The 12,865-nt window shown below is 34.0% G+C and overlaps 1 protein-coding gene across 6 annotated transcripts in view; it reads left to right on the forward strand.

Moving 5' to 3' along the window:
- The window catches only part of lrp8 (low density lipoprotein receptor-related protein 8, apolipoprotein e receptor), a 201,431-nt gene that overhangs the window by 109,760 nt on the left and 78,806 nt on the right, over positions 1–12,865 (forward strand). For all 6 annotated transcript variants that reach the window (XM_051111510.1, XM_051111513.1, XM_051111511.1 and 3 more), the window contains exon 4: positions 11,780–11,908. In XM_051111510.1, the coding sequence (XP_050967467.1) occupies positions 11,780–11,908 (129 nt within the window). The remainder of the gene's footprint in view (positions 1–11,779; positions 11,909–12,865) is intronic.

A 12,865-nucleotide genomic window follows, 5' to 3' on the forward strand; every position in this document is an offset into this window, starting at 1 on the left:
CCTGTTTATAGATTTTTTTGTCAACTCTGTTTCAACCTACCACATTTATTTCTCTTTGTCCAAAAGTGTGACTTACGGAAATGTGGTGTGTTTTATGAATTTTGATTGCCCAGTAATTTGCTAAGGAATGGAGCTCAAGATGTGTTGAAACACTTTCCAGTGGTATTTGTTTTCAAGCTATTTAACTTTAATGAGTTTATAATTATGATTTGATTGTGTGAACATCATATGTAAATATTTAGAAACCTGCTGCATTATGAGTCATTAGAACAGTCACATTTTTTCTTAATTGCAATTGTTTCTTTGTGAAAATGAAGTATGCTTTATTGTACTGAATGTGAACTTGTACTTAACATTGTAAGGCTTTAATACGTAACTGTACTGAAGAATATAATGTTTATGAAATGAAACACCACCTAAGTTTAAAGATAGTATGCTTTTATGACTTTTACCTATTATACTTAAAGGCATAGTTCACCCAAAAATGAAAATTCTGTTATTAATTACTCACCCTCATGTCGTTCCATTCCCATGAGACCTTTGTTCATCTTCGGAGCACTTTGGAGATATTTTTAATAAAATCGAGAGCTTTCTGACCTTGCATAGACAGCAATGCAGCTAATTTGTTAAAGACCCAGAAAGGTAGTAAAGGCATCATTATACTCCAAATAGTCCATGTGACATCAGTGGTTCAACTGTAATGTTATTATTTTAAAACCTTTAAAAATCCACTTTTTCAGTACTGTCAAAATTAATGTTTTACTTTAAAGTACGTTCTAAAACGTGTTAGTATTTCTCCTTTAAAGATTTAAACTTAGTTTGTTGTATTGACTAACATACTAAAGCATATATAAAACTGTAAATAATTTTACCTGTAGTTTGTTGTTCAGTATTGCATTTTTAATATATTTGAAATTTTCTAAAATCCAACTTTATTACAAATGTATTGAAATACGTCGCATATAAGGATCAGTAGAAATTACTTATATTATTGTAAATTGTATTATATTAATGTAAATAACTGTAAATTAAAATAGAAGTATATTCAGAACATTCTACAGTTAACTTAAACCATACTGTATTTTTTTTTAAAGATGAGATAAAGATGTGCTACTTAAAGAAGTCATACTTAAGTCAAAAGTCCAATGTATCTTTTTTTTTTTTTCCTGTAGAAAGACAAACATATTTAGTGATGAAAGCCAAATTATTGTGTCTCAAAGATGAATATTTACTGAGTAATCCTGTATTTTGTAGAGGGTGTCAAAATGATAGTTTTCACCTAATATTTGGAGCCAAATTAGAGGGGTGTAAAAATGACTTTAGAAAGCTGGCAGCATCATCATTTCATTTTTACAAAGAAATTGATAGGTCTATTAGTAAAATCTGTTGACTTTAGCAATCATTGCTTTATTATATGCCAACAGTGACAGTTTGAAAATGGAAAAAAGTGCTTCTTGTGGGTTTTTTTTTTTTTTTTTTTGGCCTCAAGTTTGCGTGCCTGTAACTCAAGAAGTATTAAAGATATCTTAATATTCATTTAGATTCTGATTCTTAGCAAACTTTCCTTTTGGTATCTTTATTTTAAAGGCCCTCGATAGTTCAGATCCAGAGATATGGAGATCTAAATGCGGCTCCATGAGTAAACTAATAAATTGTTCAGATTTTCAGTGGTCAAAAATCAAATGTGGGTCAATTTGCATTCAGCTAATACTTTTTTCTTTTAAAGAGGAATGTGTCTCATTCTTTCTATCAGATTAATTGCATAGAACACATCTGTCTGAGTGCCATAAATATTCTTTTTTCTAAAGTTGTCATGCCTGTAACTCTAAAAGTATTCAAGATATGTTAACGTCCTGCATTCTAATTCTTAAAAATATCCTTTTCTATTGAGATCTTCATTTTAAAGGCCCTATATGGTTCAGTCCTATTGATATTGGGCCCTCCGACCCCACAAAAAAGTTGCCTCCAAATTTCAAGTTAAAATTGTCATTTTGACCCCCTCTACAAAACAGTAGATTATTCAGTAAATATACATCTGTGACATTGTTTTGGATTTCAACATTATGTTTGCCTTTCTACAGAAAGAATATCAACAAAATCAAAAATTTGACCAGGGAAGCTGTTTTGGTTGATATGACACGGAATGACCCTACAATACATTTTTATTTAATTGCAATTAACATTCAGTTAACTGTCCAAAACATTACATTCAGTTTACATTCATAAATACATTCAAAAGTATGTTAAAGTATACTTTTTTTTTCAACAAAGGATGCAATGTTACAAAGCATGCTTATCGTCTCATGTCTTTCTCCCTGACAGTGATGTACAGTTTGTATAGTATGTAAGAGAAATGTAACACCTCCCCTTAGCTCCACTCAGTCCCTCTTTAAATGTTAAAGAGTCGCCAGACAAATTGATTAGCATAGCAATTTCCTGTCAGGTTAGGACATCAGAATTAATCAGACTCCCTCATTCCATACAAAGCTAAATATGACTGGGAGGTTTCACCATGATAAACTCTTAAATTTCTCCCCCTCTCCCCACCTTTCAGTGAAGGGACATTAGCGAGGCAGTTAATCAAAATCACATTAACATATAGTACAGGCACCCTTAGATTATAGTAGCCCAGCCCCACAGGAGCTGCGTGGACAGAATGCTGAAGAGATCCCAGCATTCCTGCTAATGGGATCAGGCCGTTTGGGTTTTAGATGGATTCAGGTCAAAACTGAGCTGGTCATTATACTCGCATAGCGCCACACACACACAAGTCTGCATCACCAGGTTGTTAAAGTGCATTTTTGTAGCATAAATCAGAATTATGTTCCCATGTTCAGTGGCAAATGTGTCAATAAAATGAAGACAAGTGGATCAATGGAGTGAGACGGTTAAGAGCATCCTGATTCTCCTCAGATCGGTTATTCAGGCTTTGTGTGTAGCACTGTCGATTGACGGGTTTCACTGACCTCTGTTTACCTCTCTGTGACAAACAAGGACTGTCAATATTAGCATGTTTGCACATGTTGTTTCTTTATATTTGTTTAACACTGTTTCGTTTTTAGTGGCATTTCTTTCTTCAGTTGTAAAGAAATTATGTTTTTTGAGGAAAAGCATTTTTCTTCATGTAATGGATCGATATGGTGCCCCAATTTTGAACTTCCAAAATGCAGTTTAAATCGGCTTCAAACAATCCCAAATGCGGTTGTAAATGATCCAGCTGAGGAAGAAGGGTCTTATCTAGTTAAACGATTGGTTATTGACATAAAAAAAATACTATTTAAATACTTTTTTTCTCAAACGCTCGTCTTTGCCTTGCAGTCCTTGAACTCTGTGTATTCTGACTCAAGACAGTTATCTCCCTCAAATCATTTCAAAATCATCCTACATCATTGCAGATGATCAAAGATCAAACACTCTTAACAAAAAAGGTAAAACGGCGATATAGGATGATTTTAAAGTTGAGGGAGAACATGAGATGGGAATTTTTCGACATACCCTAACTGTCACGAACAGAAAAAAAGAGTAAGACAAGACGAGTGTTTGGCATTAAAAAGTATATAAATTGTATTATTTTTATTAAAATAACTGATCATTACGTTACACAAGACCCTTCTTTCTCGGATGGGATCGTTTACAACCGCATTTGGGATTGTTCGAAGCCGCATTTAAACTGCATTTTGGAAGTTCAAAACCGGGACACAGTATCAGTCCATTATATGGAGAAAAATGCTGAAATGTTTTCCTCAAAAAAACACAATTCCTTTATGACTGAAGAAAGAAAGACATGAACGCTGTGGATGACAAGGGCATGAGTAAATTATTTGTAAATTGTTGTTCTGGAAGTGGAGTTCTCCTTTAAGGCCCAGAAAAGTAGTAAGGACTAGATGTCGACCGATATTAGATTTTACCAATACCGATAACTAGGTTAGACCACGCTGGCCGATAACGATTAATCGACTGATAGTTTTTAAATTGGATGCTGAACGGAAAATAAATAGTGCTCTACTATTCAAAACAAAAACAAAAAAAAAGTAGCCTACTGAACCATCCTTTGTAAATGAATAAGAAATATTAATATTAATTATCTATATCATTACAGTTAGTTCATTGTTCATTAATGTTAACAAAACCAACTAACCTTTTTAAAATATATCAGTAAAAGCGTTTATCAATCTTAATGGACTCATATTGTAAGTGTCACCATTACATCAACAAGCAAGCTAAAGATGGCCATCTTTAAATATCTACACAAAGGCCACAGTATTGAAATTACATACGTATGGATATTGTGTACTTTCACAATTTAGCTGCTTCTATTCTAGAACATTTGTGGTTATCTAATCAAAATATAAAAATATGTTAGTCACACAAACAACAAAAGTGCAGCGCCGCGTCTAGAAGAACTCGCAGCTATCCGGTATCTCACACACACTGGACGCGTCACGTTCAATTCAAGCGGCGGTCTACAAGACTTTATTTGATCAACAAATGGGCAAATGTATACTGCTGTCCTTTCTCCACTAATGCAGCATCTAGTCAACAAATTCATCGCTTAGCAATGGCATGAAAACATGCAGTACAGTATCTTGTACACACCGTTTCGTTGTCTATGTTTTAAATCCGCCTTTGAAGTGTCCCGCTCTGTGCAGTGCGCAGTGTCACGTGTCTAAACAAACGGCACGTGCTGTCAGTGATTTCCGTCACTAAAGGCCGCTATTGTGCTGTATAACAAAGACTATATGGACTTTGCTGTATATTGACAACCTTCTCAGCCGCTCCAACAATGGACCCAACCCGGGAAAAAACTATCAGCATGGATTTTTGCCGATAACTGAGAGTTCTGCCAGTCAACTATTGGTGCCGATTAATCTTGAAAACCGATACATTGTTCGACTTCTAGTAAGGACATTGTTAAAATAGTCCATTCAACCTTAATGTAATGAAGCTATGAGAATACTTTTTGTGCACAAAGAAAAAAAAAATTATGGCTTTATTCAACAACTTCTTTGACACGTTCATGCGAGTACCTATGCAGGGTCAGAAAGCTCTTGGATTTCATAAAAAATATCTTAATTTTGGTTCTGAAGATGAATGATGGTCTTACGGGTTTGGAACAACATGAGGATCAGTAATTAATGGCAGAATTTTCATTTTTGGGTTACTGCATTATAAGTAATTACTAAACCTAATAACAGCCCAAAGGCCTGTAAATTTATTTTAACTAAAAATTTGTGAGATTATTGTAATGGATAATGGAGGTTTTTCTTATACTGTTATACTTGTTTCTGCATATTATGCTGGGCTATGAGAAAAATGTTTTAGTATCATTAAAAAAAAAAGTGCACTTCAACTGCTATATCCCTCTTGAAACTCTGGGATTTTGGTGCAGAATGCTGCTGGCCTTGACTGTGCTGGACAGAGCTGTATCTGTGGATCAAAAGGGTTCTCCAGAAAGCTGTCGATAAGCATGTCGATAGAGCTGCCTCTTCTTGTTGGGCGGCATGCGAGTGTGCAGCCGTCAGCATTTGTGATAAAGGTATATCCATAGAAAGGCCTAGAGGCTCATACTCTGATTAAAAATGACCTTCCCAAGGACTAACACAACTTCTTATAGCTAACTTACTCAAACTCTTCCACAACAGCCACACATCCTAACAAGGTTTAGTGCTATACTGGGGAAGAGAAGTCAAGTTCAGGAATAGATATTGTATGTCTGGGTCTGGCCTTGCAATCAGCAAGTGCATTTACTGTAGTTCAGTTAAACAGGGTTGTGAGCTGTTTAGATGTGTATTAAGTGCTTTTTTTTTTAATTCAAATTCAGTTACTGAATTTGAATTGATGTAGCAAAATGTATCCAGAATTGAAAATGTACACACTACATTATACAAATGCACACTATAGTTAAAAACTTTGAGATCTGTTAATTTTTTAAATGTTATTGAAAGAAGTTTCTTATGCTTACAAAGGCTGCATTTTTTGGTCACAAATAGAGTAAAAACAAAAGTATTGTGAAATATTATTACATTGTAAAATAACTATTGTCTATTTTAATGTTTTTAAAATGTAATTTATTCCTGTGATGGCAACGCAGAATTTTCAACAGCGATTACTCCAGTCTTCAGTGTTGTTGTTTTTTGTTTTTTGTTTTTATGGACAGAAAGTTGAAAAGAACAGCTTTTATTTATCTAGTTTAATTTAATAAATATAAAAATCTTTTCTGTCACTTTTCATCAATTTAATGCATCCTTGCTGAATAAAAATATTCATTTAAAAAAAAAAAAAAAAACGTACTGACCCCAAACATTTGAACAGTTGTGTATACACTATCAGTCAAAAGTTTTTGAACAGTGAGATTTTTAATGTTTTTTAAACAATTCTCTTCTGCTCAACAAGCCTGCGTGTATTTGATACAAAATACAGCAAAAGCAGTAATATTGTGAAATATTTGTTTTTTGCAGCTTTAAATCAAAGGAGAAAAATATATTTTAAAATATGTTCAAATAGAAAACAGTTATTTTCAATAGTAAAAATATTTCAAAATTTCTCTGTTTTTTTTTTTCTTTTCCCCTGTACTCTGGATCAAATGAATGCAGGCTTGGTGAGAATAGGAGACTTCTTTAAAAAAAAAAAAAAAAAAAAAACATTAAAAATCTTCAAGTTCAAAAACGCTTTGTATTACTGAATATATATCATTGTCTATATATATCTACAAAAGCAAAGATTGTCAAGAAAAACATTCAGTGTGTTGAAAATACTTTTAAAACTACACTTGATTTTATAAGTTAGTTATGAATATTGAATAGTCAGTCTATTATTTGTGGGGTATCCTGATGCTTTTAGCCATATAGGCTTATGCAAACTTCTGATGCATTTAGGTAAATGAGAAAGGAGTAATGGAAGACGCTTCAGTGCCCACTTAGACACACATATTATTCTCCACTCACAAGAAGGTCTGAATTTAGTTGACTGTGAAACTCATCACTCGGACATTATTGACTGAAACGGCTTCCCTAATATAATGTGGTTTGTGCAAAGCTAATGATTATTTCTTTGAGCGTGCTGATGCGCATCTGAGAAATTTCATTTCCCCAGCTTAGATTAACAATGTTACACCCGGACCAAGAAATTCATTTACATTATTAGATAAATATGTTAATCTAATCACATCCGCTCCCTGTGGTTCTTCCATAACTTCATTTTCCCAGGAGAAATAGCATTGCGGTCAAGAAAAGTTGAACTGTACGTAGAGTGCGAGTGGACTGCTTTCTCACTTTGTCTTCATAAAGAAATAAACGCATGAATTTGTGCTCTGAGACCTCAGCTTTGCACTTCAAATTAAGCTTGATGTTGACTGTGTGCATCTCTGCTTTGTTATTGTAGTTTATTCCTCTGTCAGTCAGTTTACGGTTATTCTCTGAGTTTAGGGCCACAGGCCTTGCGTGGTTGTTTGAGAGTGTCTCTAATCGTCAGGAAGTGCATCAGTCTGAACTCATCATCTTTTGAGTCTGTGCTGACCTCTGGCTCACACTGCCTGAGAGAACGTGTTGAGTTCATCACTTTCTTACAGTTAAATCCACTGAACGTTCATCTGTCAGAGCAGTGTGGGTGTTATTCGTATGCTTCTTAGAATTACAGAACAATCAGAGCGAGGTCTTGAGGTAATATTTGCTAGTGGCAATGATTTTCTTGTTTTATTATAATATATTAGCATGTTATATTCTTAAACTGAGGATTTATAAACTTAAAGTTGAACCACTGATGTTACATGGACTATTTTAAGGATGTCCCTACTAACTTTCTGGGCCTTGAATGTTTCAGTTGCATTGCTGTCTATACAGGGTCAGAAAGCTCTTGGACGTCATCAAAAATATTGGAACAACACGAGGTAATTAAAAGAGAACTCCCCTTCCATAACAACAATTTACAGATAATTTACTTGTCACCCCTTGTCATCCAAGATGTTCATGTCTTTCTTTCTTCAGTCGTAAAGAAATTGTTTTTTGGGGAAATCATTTCAGCATTTTTCTCCATATAATGGACTGATATGGTGCCCCGATTTTGAATATTCAAAATGCAGTTTAAATGCGGCTTCAAACGATCCCAAATGTGGTTGTAAACAATCCCAGCCGAGAATATCTAGTGTAACGATTGGTTATTTTAATAAGAATAATCCAATTTATATACTTTTTAATGCCAAATGTTCGTCTTGTCTTACTCTGAAAATGTAAATAGAAATAAAATTCAAAGAAATGCACACTATAGTTCAAAACTTTGAGGTCAGTAACATTTTTAAATGTTATTGAAAGAAGTTTCTTATGCTTAGGAAGGCTGCATTTTTGGTCACAAATACAGTAAAAACAATAGTATTGTGAAATATTATTACAATTTAAAATAACTATTCTCTGTTTTAATGTTTTTAAAATGTAATTTATTCCTGTGATGGCAACTCTTTTTTGTGTTGTTTTGTTTTGTTTTTGTTTTTTTTATGGACAGAAAGTTGAAAAGAACAGCTTTTATTTAGCTAATTGAATTTAATAAATATAAAAATATTTTCTGTCGCTTTTCATCAATTTAATGCATCTTTGCTGAATAAAATTTAAAAAAATAAAAAAATAAAACGTACTGACCCCGAGGATGGGGTTTTTTTTTTACCCCAGGATGAAAAAATAACCGATCATTCCGCTAGATAAGACCATTTACAACTGCATTTGGGATCATTTGAAGCCACATTTAAACTGCCTTTTGGAAGTTCAAAATCGGGGCACCATATCAGTCCATTATATGGAGAAAAAATGCAGAAATGTTTTCCTTTAAAAAACATAATTTCTTTACGACTGAAGAAAGAAAGACATGAACATCGTGGATGACAAGGGGATGAGTACATTATATGTGAATCTTTGTTTTGGAAGTGGACTTCTCCTTTAATGACAGAATTTATTTTTTGGTAAACTATACCTTTAATGTTTTCATAAGGATTCTCTGAGTATTTGCTGTGTGAACTAGAGGAAACCAGGGCTTTATGAGCAGTGAATGAAAAGCCCTGTGGGCACCGTAGTCTTCAGGGGTAGCGAGGAGAGAGAGAGAAGATAAGACAGACTGCGTTTCCCATGAGGCTGTGCTATCTCTAGCAGTCAGCCAGACAGTTAGAATGGGTCATTCAGTTTATTCAGACACTTGCTGACAAAGCCAGAAACACACATGCTCGCACACTCACATAAAAACGCTGTTCAAACAAACCCGCTCAGTCACATACATTTCCCTAGTCGCACACCAACAAGCCTTGTGGTGTTAGGTTAAGCTCTGGCCTTAAATATTTTTTCTCAGACAGTCTCAGATCCAATATGGCTTCCCTGGATGAGGACTGGGCCTCAATTTGCAAAGCCACAATGGTCGTGTGCTGATGAAGAGATATCTCAAATGAGATTCACAGCTGTCTTTTTCCCATTTCTTTAGAGGAGGCCATACAATAGTGGAATCCAGTGAGAGACATGCCATTCACTCTTATGATTATAGATAGGGTTCAGGCAACAATGGGCTGCAGACACAGATTTGAGATGTCAGAGAAGGTGAGAAGGTCTTCATGAATCTTCCTTTATACACTGAAAATTACTCAAAAGACTGAAGAATGGGAGTGAGAGAAATCAGTCTGGCTGCTATTGATTTGTAGTTGGGTTCCCAGACATGTAGAGATGTATAATTTATGGAGCTGTCTTGGGAATGCTGTGTGATCTGGGATGTAGCTTGAAAATGTTTCAATAGGCTTCGGTTTTGGTTAACAGTACGGCCAGTGGAGACGTCTTATTGAATGTGTGTTTGTCTGATGGAGCTTATCAAGAAAAATTGTATTTATTCTAGATGAAAAACTCATTGTTTCTTTATTGTGCATCACATGACTTTTATAGCATTTGTTTGCCTTCTAATCATTTTGTTTTCTGGAGTTATTAGTGCAACAATTTTACAACAATTATTTCTTGTGTTATTAGAATTGATTGTATTATTGCAATTGTATTAGGTGTCTTTTGGGGTTTTTAGTGTTAAAAACCTTAAAGTACTTTCAGGGTCAGAGTTAAGAAAGTGCTATGTTCAAAACAATGTTTATACGTGTTCATTAGTATTTTACCAGTGGTTTGAAAGTTATTATTGTACATTTAAATGTTTTTTTTTTTTGTTTTTTTTTTCTTCATGTGGTTTATTTAAATGTGTCATTTCATATTTGTGGCCCTGGACCATAAAACCAGTCATGAGGGTCAGTTTTTTTTTGTTTTTGTTTTTTTTTTTAATTTATACATCTTTTGAAAGCTTTGTTATGATAGGACAATATTTGGCAGAGATACAACTATTTGAAAATCTGGAATCTGAGGGAGCAAAAAAAAAAATCAATATACTGAGAAAATCGCCTTTAAAGTTGTCCAAATGAAGTTCTTAGCAATGCATATTGCTAATCAAATATTAAGTTTTGATATGTTCACAGTAGGAATTTTACAAAATATCTTCATTGAACATAATCTTTACTTAATATCCTAATGATTTTTGGCATAAAAGAAAAATTAATAATTTTGACCCATACAGTGTATTTTTGAAAAAAAAAAAAGGTTTAATTAAAAAAAAAAAAAAAATGCAAAAGTTTTACATCAAAAATTACAAATTACAAAAATGTTAAAATTTGTATTATTTTCATTTGATTTATTTTATTTTTTTTTTTTTTTTTTTAAGAAATTAAGAAATGGCTTTTTATTTTGCAAGGATGTTTTAAATAGATCAAAAGTGGCTAAAAAAGACATTTACTGTCTATTACAAAAAAATCTATTTTAAATAAATGCTCAGTGCTGTATATAGCATTTTATTATAGTTTTATATAGTTGGTTATTATTGTTTTCTAATAACTTTCTATTCACTAAGGAATCCTGGGAAAAAAAATGGTTTCCACAAAAATATTAATCAGCAATTTTACAACATTACTGATATATAATTTTTCTTGAGCACCAAATCTAGAGTGATTGCTGAAGGGTCATGTGGCTGAAGACTGCTGAAAATTTAGCTTTAAAATCGCATTTTAAATTATAATAATATTTGACAATGTTAATGTTTTACTATGTTTTTGATCAGTGGTGAGCATTAGAATTTTTTGTAAAAACATTAAAGATCTATAGACCCAAACCAAGATGTCATCCAAGATGTTCATGCCTTTCTTTCTTCAGTCGTAAAGAAATTGTTTTTTGAGGAAAACATTTCAGGAATTATCATCATATAGTGGACTTCAATGTTCCAAATGCAGTTTAAACGCAGCTTCAAAAGGGCTCTAAATGATCCCATCTGATAATGATCTTATCTAGCCAAACGGGGAAAAAAAAATTACAACTTATATACAGCGATCATCCTACATCGCTGCAGAAGTACTGACCCAGTGTTTACAAATTGAACATGCCAAGAAGGTCAAACAGCCTTTACAAAAAAAAGTAAAACAGCAATATTTTAAAGTTGACCCGGATTACACAGAGTACGCATGTGTATCACAGAGCTAGACAAGATGAGTATTTGAGGTTAAAAAGTATATACTTGTTTTTTGTTTTGTTTTTTTGTTTTTTTGAAAATGACCAATTGTTTCACTGGATAAGACCCTTATTCATCCTCTGGGATCATTTAGAGCCCTTTGAAACTGCATTTTGGACATCCAAACTCGCAGGCACCATAGAAGTTCATTATATGGAGAGAAATCCTGAAATGTTTAAATTGTATTGTATATACACATTCTTAAACGTCTCTGTGTTTTTACTCATAGGTCGGCAGACATGTCCACCAGAGAAGTTTGACTGTGGTGGCTCGACGAGCAAATGCGTGTCGTTATCATGGCGCTGTGATGGTGAACAGGACTGTGAAAATGGAGCAGATGAGGAGCAGTGTGCTGCAGGTAAGTCCAGGGAGGAAAGCGAAAGAAAGGGGAAATTGCTAAAAATAGGTCCTGTCTGGATAATGCACAGTCAGGCTTCAGTGCAGTGTGTGTGTGTGAACTTAATGGAGTGGAGTGGAAGTAGCGCGCTTGCGCGCGCGCGTGTGTGTGTGTGAGAAACACATGAAACACACCGATGTTTGAAGTTACCGTAGCTGATGTTCCTTTCATCATGTCCTCCTGATGTGCAGGGTAGATATTAGAGAATCCTCTGGATCTTAAAAAGAAGTGGGCTGGTTTTTGTTTTCAAACCCCCAACGGTTAGTTGTTGCATTGATAGATTGTCACAGCAGGTGAGCATGAGTATGTGCGTTATGACTATAAATAAAATAGAAATTCTGCTTACACACGCACTTTCTCTCTCTGCTTTACTCTCTCTTGCATACAAACGCACGCACACAATAATCTGGCTGCCAAATTCCGGTATTTCAATTTACTATAAGATTATAAACCAATATTGATTTACTTTGCTCTTTGACATGCAACTTATACAAGCATTGATTCTCCAACTGCCTCCTTTATGGAAAGATTATGTATTGTGCATTTGGCCTTTTAAAGTCCTTCAGGATCTTTATTATCATAACAAACTGGTGATGTGCTGCTGAAGGGGTTATGGATAAAAGCAAACTCAGCATTTTAAATTCACAGAGCAGCTGAGATTTGCTGGTTTGTTTAGAATGGCTGAATAGTTTCTGTACTGCATACTAAGTCACCTGTTGATTGTTATTAGTATAGCAGTGTCTATATTGCTGTTTTTGCACTTTTTCCATGTGATTCATGTCTTTGTTTATAATGTATGTGCGTGGCAAACACGGAGATAGTGTGTAATGGATTCAAGTATTGCAATACAATATATAATCTCAACAATTCCAAAAAATAAAATATTTGCGCACACTACCTTTTAAAAGTTTGAGATCA

The sequence above is a fragment of the Labeo rohita genome, chromosome 6 (genome assembly GCF_022985175.1).
Source record: "Labeo rohita strain BAU-BD-2019 chromosome 6, IGBB_LRoh.1.0, whole genome shotgun sequence".
NCBI lineage: Eukaryota > Metazoa > Chordata > Actinopteri > Cypriniformes > Cyprinidae > Labeo > Labeo rohita.